The 9,667-nt window shown below is 37.6% G+C and overlaps 1 protein-coding gene across 1 annotated transcript; it reads right to left on the reverse strand.

The window, feature by feature from the left end:
- Window positions 1-7,195: 7,195 nt before the first annotated feature.
- Window positions 7,196-8,644, reverse strand: LOC149198280 (uncharacterized). Its single transcript, XM_089408989.1, has one exon. It carries the CDS (start codon window positions 8,642-8,644, stop codon window positions 7,196-7,198), a length of 1,449 nt encoding a protein of 482 aa, XP_089265115.1.
- Between the last annotated feature and the right edge of the window lie 1,023 nt (window positions 8,645-9,667).

A 9,667-nucleotide genomic window follows, 5' to 3' on the forward strand; every position in this document is an offset into this window, starting at 1 on the left:
GAATTTGAATAGTGTGATGGGAAGTTTTGCATTAGATGATGGCCATAGTCTCATCATGTGCCTTCTATAAAGCACACTCACATTTGGGAAATTATCATTGTCAAACCACCACAATGCGAGGAAATTTTATGTGAGCAAATAGGAAAATATTTGTATTGTTTCTTCTCTACCACACCCACGTTTTAAAAGAAACACTGCAAAACACCTCCAGAGAGTCAAGCTTCGAGTGACATGTCCCCTGGTCATGTAGACTCCACGTCAACAACATGTAGCATCCCCATGCCAAGTGGAATCACAAAATTATACCATGTATTAGGTGGATTCAGTCAAACAAACATTGAAAAGAATCCTTTCCAACTACCACCTATTAGTTGGGTTCAACAGAATCAAAATTCAAAAGCACCCTCTCTAACTACCATGTGTCAAATTAACACTGTGCTGGGTCCATGTCCATATCCTCTAAATTCCAATATGGCAACCACATCTAACCTATGTGCCATCAACCACCTCAACCCAGCCAAAAGAACCCACAAAACCTCACCCCTTCATGTAATTATTCATTTTTTGTTATGTTCCCTTTTATTTACCATCCTTTGGGACATACATATTGTTGTCTATTGAGCCCACTCTCATTACCATTCCTTCATGGCACAATGTTAAAAATCACGTCAGGTAATAGGGATATTCCCATTCCTTGACTTCTGTCATTAGTGCCCCATCTCCATAGTGACCAATGCACATCACTTGGGAGGGATAGTCCAACATGGATTAGTGTTAATAAACCATAATCCATTTAATTAAATAGAGATCACATTATTCCTTTGATATTCGTCAAAACCTGAATTCTTTTATAATTCCACCAAGGTTTATTTTACTTGTATGGAATTTTTTTACTCCACAACACTTGGGCTTGGAAGTCTTATGGACTTTGAGGACTTTTCAAATCCTTCCTCAGCATCAAGAAATATTGAGAAACATGACCATAATAGAAGTGAAACCTTCATTCCAATGCAAACATTCCATAAATCTATCCATCTATAAACTCATGTACAAAACCACCGTTCAATATCATAAGGAATTTCCAAAACAAATACTATTAGATATACTGAGTTACCATGCATTACACTAATCATAACCCTTTTTCTCGATGACAATCACAGTCCTTAAACAAATAGGCATCCATAATGTTCAAAACATATCAGACAATGGGACTCACAATCCATAACAATCTAGTTAAGCACAAAAAGCATCCATGAATGACGATGAATATAGCTTTGCATTTTATGACAATATTAGTAAAAACAGAGCCCTCCAAACCCCTAATAACCATGAAGAAACCCACATACGACATCCCATCAATGACAACATGAATACCACATTTCTCCATTGCAGTGTATAACATGTTAGTTGAAGCATATTAAGCTACCATGCATATTTATGTAAACAACTCATGATCATACAGAGACCTTAGAAACCTTTCTAAGCTAGCAGTTAGAAAAATGTATTAGTTCAATTATAAGTTTGAAACATTAAATATTTTCATATAGTTTACTTTTTAAACTCTCCCCCTCCACCATAAAAGAATAAAGAAAGTAACACATTTTTAATTTAATCTATTTTGTGTGAGATTTTGTTAAGTATTTACTATATTTAATTAAATTTTTATTTAAATAAATTAAAAAAAAACACTATTATTTATAGTTTTTGTTAATTTTTTATTTAACTTTTAATATCGATATAAATATGATTTCATTTTCCAATTATATATATATATGTACACTTCCTTCAAAGAATGTAAACACCTTTCAAAGTTAAGAAATAAGTTTATAAAACGGATTTATGTTTATATTATAGATAGAAATAAACACAAGTTACTATCATTGTACATAAAATGAATATCTAGAATTAATTTTGTATTTTTAACAAAGACCAAAAATTAACTTATAGAAGATATATAGATGAGAAGTTTAGTACACTTATATTTATATAAAGCACCATGCACATAAAATAGTATAAATATGTTAAAAATAAACAAAAACAACATACATAGATTTATAATAATAAAAAGTGTGACTTAGGAAGCTTTGATATTAGGAAGCTTTAATTATGTAGGGAATCGATACACCCCAAAAAAGGGCTTTGGCATCATTGGGAGTACCATCCACAATTTAGCTTTATCCCATAACAAAAATATAGCAACCACTTCCCCAATTCCAATCCCTATTCCTATCCCTAATGCTATTAATGACATATGTTCATCCACACGACTTAGCCATCCCACTTTTGCACTACTACTCTTAATAACATTATCACCTTTTCTTGCTTGTCTTTCATTTGTATTACATGAATCTAAAGGACAACCGAATAAACACTTATTCTTTTGGAATGAAGATACATTGAAAGTGGAAAATTGTGTCCCTGTTGGGATTCGGCCACAAAGATTGTTTGATGAAACATCCAGAATGGCTAGCTCATGTAGAATGGAGAGCTGTTCAGGAATTGATCCACTCAGATTATTGTTTGACAGGTCCAGTTGTTCCAAAGTGGATATCCTACTAAAAGATGCAGGGATTTTCCCTTCCAAATGATTATGAGATAAGTTCAGTAGTCGCAAACAATTCATATTGCCTATGCTTGCAGGGATCCCTCCTATGAGATTATTGCAAGATAAATCAAGTATAGTGTTTTGAGATGACAAATATAATAATGTATACTCATATCTTTTCATGTTAATTTCTAAATCCGCATCACTTTCATCATCATCAACATTTGGTATATTTGCAAAACCAGAGAGCCTCTCAAGATGAACTGGTATTCTTCCACTTAACTTGTTGTTGGATAAATCCAACACTTTCAAATATGTGAGATTTGTGATGTGTTGAGGAATACAACCATGTAGACTATTATAGCCAAGGCTCAAAATTCTCAAGTCATGGAAAAATGAAAAGTATTGAGGAAGCTCCCCTGTGAATCCATTTTTGCTTAATTCCAATACTTGAAGTTGGGTATAATTAGCCAAAGATGCAGGCAACGTCCCTGAGAGGTTATTAGAATGAGCAGAGAAAACCCTTAGAGAAGTATAATTGGCAATCTTAGTAGGAAATGATCCCTCCAACTTGTTTTTTGAGACAGAAAGAACTTCAAGATAACATAGATTGGCAAAATCCACAGGGATACTACCAATGAAGTGATTTTGAGAAAGATGTAGGAAGACCAACTGAGTCAAATTGGAAAGGGTCACAGGGATGCTACCAGAGTTTGTTTTGAGAAAGATCTAGGGAGGTTAACCGAGTCAAACTGGAAAGGGTCACAGGGATGTTACCGGTGAGTTTGTTTTGAGAAAGATCTAGGGAGGTCAATCGCTTCAAATTAGAAAGGGTCACAGGGATGTTACCAGTGAGCTTGTTTTGAGAAAGATCTAGGGAGGTCAACCGCTTCAAATTGGAAAGGGTCACAAAGATGTTACCAGTGAGCTTGTTTTGAGAAAGATCTAAGGAGGTCAACCGAGTCAAATTTGAAAGGGTCATAGGGATGCTACCCGTGAGCTCGTTTTGAGAAAGATCTAGGGAGGTCAACCGAGTCAAATTGGAAAGGGTCAGGGGGATACCATTGGTGAGTTTGTTTTCAGAAAGATCTAGGTAAGTCAACCGAGACAAATTGACAAATTCTATAGGGATGCTACTAGTGAATCCATTTCGAGAAATATCTAGAGAAGTCAATCGAGTCAAATCACTACAAGTTATAGAAATGCTATCATTAAAATTGTTTTGAGAAGGACATAACTGGTTTCCACGGAAGTATAGAGAAGTCAATCGAATCAAATTTACAAAAGATATAGAAATATTGCTCATAAACTTGTTCAATTCAAAGTCTATGTCTATCAGCGTCGTCGTAAGATTGGAAATAGCTACATGACTACTATCAATAAACATGTTATCAGAAACCGTCAAATGGTTCAACTTGGTCAAATTAGCAATGACTTTAAATACGTGAGTAGTGAGGTTATTTGACAAAAGCTCTAAGCTCATCAAATTACTGGAATTGGCGATTTGGGCGGGTATGCTGGTGAGGTTATTATCCCTAAGAAGTAATCTCGTCAAATTACTCAAAACGGCGATTTCATGGGGTATGTTGGTGAAACTATTTCCGTATATCTCTAACTCGGTCAAGGAGGTCAAGTTCACAATGGCTTTAGGTATGGTTAAGCGAAGGCCAAGAGAAAGAGATCGGAGGGGAAGCTGGAATATTTCGAAAGGAATAGAAGCCATCATGTTCATATTGTCACGAGAAAATGAGAGGTGTCTCAGCTGTGTCAAATTTCCCAACTGACGTGGTATACTGCCCGTGAAATTGTTGTCGTCTAGAGCTAGGGACTCTAGTTTTTGCAACATGCCCAATTGCACTGGAATAGAACTTGAGAGTTGATTGTAGCTCAAATCAAGTGCTCGCAACGCTTGCAGCTTGCCCAATTCCACTGGAATAGAACCTGAGAGTTTATTGTAGCAAGTCAAGAGCTCGCAATGGTCAATCTAGAAAAAATGATTCAAAGAGTGCAACAAAAATAAATCAAGTCGTTGAATAGAACCTGAGAGTTGATTGCCGCTCAAGTCAAGTGCTCGCAACGCTTGCAGCTTGCCCAATTCCACCGGAAAATAACCTGAGAGTTGATTGCCGCTCAAGTCAAGTGCTCGCAAGGCTTTAAGCTGGCCAATCTTGGCTGGAATTCTTCCTGTGGAATAAGTATCAGAAAGAATGATTCAAATGGAATGGAAAAATTATCAGAAAGAATGATTGAAAGAGTGCAACAAAAATATATCAAATAGTGAATTTATAAGGTTGCGGTAAAGGGTACCTTCCAAGAACCTCCACGAAAGGTCTATGCCGACCACTATCTTGGTATGATGTCGGCAGTGAATACCATACCATGACGAGCACAAGTTCTGGGAGTTCTCTGCCGTCCAGTTGGAGAGGATACCAGATGGATCATATACGATGCACTTTTTGAACGACAAAAGAGCATCGAGGTCGCTTTTATCCTGAGCCCGAGCCTCCATTGATGACACCATGAATTGATCACCTTCCTCCTCTATTCGTTTAGAATCAGAGTGACGTGGGAGAGAAGTGAATCCACGTGGCATGTGGCCATATAACTCAGCTCCCTGATGACGAGGACGGGAATACAGATCTTGATGATGATCTGCATATACCCGACGCAGAGAATGGGAATATGTCTTCCACACCGAGTGATCGATAGACGTCGCTGCAGGCAGAGAGGCAGCCATGCACAGAAGCAGCAATAACATCACCAGAAGATCCATTTCTACCACTCGCACTACACAATACTTCAAATGCTCTGAGTTGTGTGTTCTTAGCTATCACTGCGTTCCATATATATAGAAATCCTGCGTAGAATTCATCTTTATTCCAACCTTTTTCTTCGTTTATTGCCACAAATGTTCTACGGCGTCAGCGTCACTGTACTCCCCCGATTTTTTTGGTTCCTCTGCCCCTTCTGCTCCACTAGAGTCGATTTCTTTGCCCCTTTGCTCTACGGACAGCTCAGGTCTATGACTACATTAGTCTCTCTCATTACAGCTGCTTTTCATTAGGAAGAAACTTCTTCCTGCCTTCTTTGCCCCTCTGCCCCAATCTATTTGATTAATTGGCCCCCATGCTCCACTCAAGTCCAAGTCAATACACTAGAGATTTCCTAAATCCATATCTCTGTCTAGCGTGTACTGGACGATGGAATTTGTCTAGCGTGTATTGGACGATGGAATGATGGAATTTGTCTTTCTCCAATCTCGCATTTTTCTTGGCTAAGCCGCACAAACATCCGTGGTTTTCACTGTCACGGACTTGAAAATAATAAACAAACTTTTACAAGATGAAAATCAAAGGTTAAGTTTATTTTATAATATTTATAATTATAATGATTTCTAAACATCCAAAATAATTTTAATTATAATAATTTGTAGACATTATTTACCTTTCGAATCGTTTTTAAAATTTCCTCTGAATATGTCTCTGTATCTTTGGCATTAGTTTCCCCATTTTTTCTCTCATTAAAGTCAAGCCAATACGGACGTTAGTCTCTCTGGTTTTCATTATGAGGAAACTTCTTACTGCCTTCTTTGCCCCAATCTATTTGATTAATTGGCCCCTATGCTCCACTCAAGTCCCAGTCAATACGCCCCAATCTATTTGATTAATTGGCCCCAATCTATTTGATTAATTGGCCCCTATGCTCCACCATATTTGATTATTTGATCAAGTTTCTATGAACACCATACTTAGTATCTTGAGGCTAGTTAAAGATCTTGTTGATTCTTCAACTATGAAAGATGTTTATTTAATTTCGTGTTCTTGTGGCATTCTCTATGATGGTAAGATATGTTGATTCATAAAAATGAGGATTCAAGAACATATGGTTGATATTAAACATAGTCAATTTCATTATTTTTCTCTAGCAGAGCACGCTAAGAAAAACAAGCACCACATTTTCATTGAAAACTTTCAAGATCCTTGCCAAAATTGGTCACTATCATCGTAGGATTTTTAGGGAAGCCATTGAAATTGAAAAACACTAGGAAATCTCAACAAAAATGATGGTTGGAAAATAAGTAAGAACTGGATTCCCATTGTTACTTTTGAATTTGCTTCCTCCTAAAAGTTTTTCTTTTTCAAAATTGTTCATTCCCCTCTTCCTCCCCTTTCCTTTCTTTTACCATTTTTTTAATCTTTTCCCCTTCTATGATTAATTTATATTGCTAAATTAACCTATCCCTAAATCTCTTTTGTTTTTTGGATTATCCCTTTCCTCTTTTTTTAAAGGTAGAATTTCTATAATTTTACTTATATTCTTCAATATATTAATTATCCAATAAATTATTATGATTGTTAATTACCTTAATTTAATAATTATCAATATTTAGCTTTTTTTTTTCCACTGGAAAAATCAGTAATTTCCATTAATAATTTGAAAATTACATATGGTAGATGCCATTGGCATTGCTGTAATGTTCATACAAAATCACCTCACAAGGTGTTGTATCAACGAGTATTACAAAATTGTGCTGGGTATATGCATATGTATGGCTGTTCAGCCTATTCGAGTTCACAAATATCCATTTATAAACAACATAATCATAGTTAATTACAGTTCCATCATGTCAAAATATATTATCCAAAACTGTCAGTGATCGGGACTGTTGTCCCTCAGTTCTCTCAGGTCTATGTATGGCCTGTGGTAAAATCTGTGTTCTTCAGCTCCATTCAGCTCCACAATTATCCAATCGCCTCTGGGAAGTAACGAGGCCTCTTTGGATAATTTGTCAGCTTCGCTGTTATGCTCTCTGTAAATATGTAAACAAGAGAAATGATTAAATGCTGCTTTGAGAGTGAGAGCATCATGTAATAGATTGCTAAGTGTGTGTGTATGACATATAGTGACATTATTGATCCAGTTAACGACCATCATTGAGTCTCCAAATATGTTGAGATTAGAGAGCTGGTGTGTTAGTGCAAAATGCAATAGGTTCCGGATGACAGAAAGCTCAACATAGTTATTAGATCCTCTTCCAAATCCCATTTTGACAAGGTATCTGTGATGTTCATTTATGTGCAACACGAAACCACCTCCACATCCCGTTTGGCTTGCAGCCCCGTCGAAGGAGGCCCACGGGGTCGATTTGTCAATATTGGGCATGTCCTGTATCATCCTGGCTTGAGGCGGAGGAGGGTCTGGCAATTCTTGGTACGCAGCGATAATGGTGGCTTCAACCTGGGTCCATGATACGGGTTGATCTTCGAAGACAGCACGGTTCCGCGCAAGCCAGGTATACCATGTTGCCACGGGGGGGAGATATAATAGTTTGGTGCCCGGGTGACTGTGCGTCCATGCAGTCCACGCGCCCGAAAGTTCATCCCCACTCCAAATCCCTGCTATGCCCAATTGTGTGCGAATGTTGGTCCAAAGGGATTGTACAGCAGGACAGTTTAGGAAAATGTGATCCGAGGTTTCTGTAGCAGCCTTGCAAAAGATACACCAGGAGGGTCCATATATGGATCTGCGGGTAAGATATTCGCCCGTGGGGACGATACCTTTGAGGGCACACCAGAAAAATAATCTGGTGCGAGGTGGAGCCTTTAGCTTCCAAATGAGATGCCACCATGAATGAATTGGATCAGGAATTTTGTGAGATATGAGGGCTCTGTAACCAAATTTTGGAGTGTATAGACCATGATCCGCTATACTCCATATGAGCTCGTCTGGACCTTGTTTGATGCGAATATGTGATTCAGATAACGCAGAGATATAATTATTCCATTCCTGATGCCATTGCAGGGGGAGGTCCAGTTGCTGGGCTGATTTCCATGCTTGGGAAAAAATGTCTGTGCGAAGCTGGTCGGCGATATGAGCGAAATTCCGAATGTCGCGGTTATGTAGATGTGTGATGAGCTCATTGTTGAGGATGTGTCTGCCCCCACTGTTGATCCACGGATCGAGACCAATCCTGCCTGACAATCCATCATTAATTCTCCAAACTAGGTGGTCACGAATGAGGGGGAGGGAATGGATCAAGGCCTTCCAGGTTGATGAGCAACCCTTTGCCGACCAAGATGGTAATCTAGCCCAGTCCATAATATTCTGGGGCCATATGTATTTATGATAGGATACATGTGCCCATAGGCTTTGGCTGGTTAATAAGGTCCAACCCATCTTGGCAGCAAGTGCCATAGCGAAATCAGTTAGATCTTTGAGGCCCCATCCCCCCCATTTTTTGGGTAGTGATATTTTCTTCCAGCTAATCCAGGCAAAGATTCTTTTATCCTGACTCCCATTCCAGAGGTATCGATTGCACAGCTACTGTAGACGCCCTAGAATGTTCCTCGGTATCCATGCAAGAGCCATCCAGAATACCGGGGTAGCCTCTAACACAGATTTAATGAGAACCAATCTGCCTGCCCTAGAGAGATATCTGTAGCTCCAGCCAGTGAGTCTTTTCTCCAGTTTGGCAACTAACCAGACCCAATCTGCAATCCTTTGGCAAGTAGGCTTCAGTTTGAATCCCAGGTATTTGAGGCCTCTATCCAAAGGGAGAATAATGTAGGGGAATACCTGAAGGGCTAGCCGGGATTCCTGTACTAAAGTACGGATTATCAATATTTAGCTACCCATATGATAATATTTTTATATAGAATCCTTTCTTTTCATTTTTATTAACCTACATTCTAATTTATTTGTAGTATTAATATATTTGTGGTAAGTTATCTAAATGGTTAAGAGCATGTCTTTCCTCCTAAGAGGTTACAGGTTCAAAGCTAGACGGGGTAGAGTATGTATGCCTTCGTAGAACTAATAGTCAAATTGCTGAAGTGGCTCCCTTGTCCCACAAACAAGGGGGTCTCATACACCAATTTAAAATTTGATAATAATAATAATATGTTATTCTTTTAATTAATTGTTTTGCAGACTTTTCTAATATATTTTGATTTTCTTTTATTTTGGTACCGTAAATACTTAATTCTATATTAACTTTAATAACATTATAGTAGGATACTCATTACTTTTTACATGATTTTATATGATTAAAATATATATATATATATATATATATATATATATATATATATATATATATATATATATATATATATATATATA

The sequence above is a fragment of the Pinus tabuliformis genome, chromosome 2_2 (genome assembly GCF_031772625.1).
Source record: "Pinus tabuliformis cultivar Carrire ecotype Pingquan chromosome 2_2, CPIR1, whole genome shotgun sequence".
In the NCBI taxonomy this organism is placed as follows: Eukaryota; Viridiplantae; Streptophyta; class Pinopsida; order Pinales; family Pinaceae; genus Pinus; species Pinus tabuliformis.

Coding starts and splice junctions, on each gene's coding strand:
- LOC149198280 (XM_089408989.1), bottom strand. CDS start 8,644: ATGGACTGGGCTAGATTACCATCTTGGTCGGCAAAGGGTTGCTCATCA.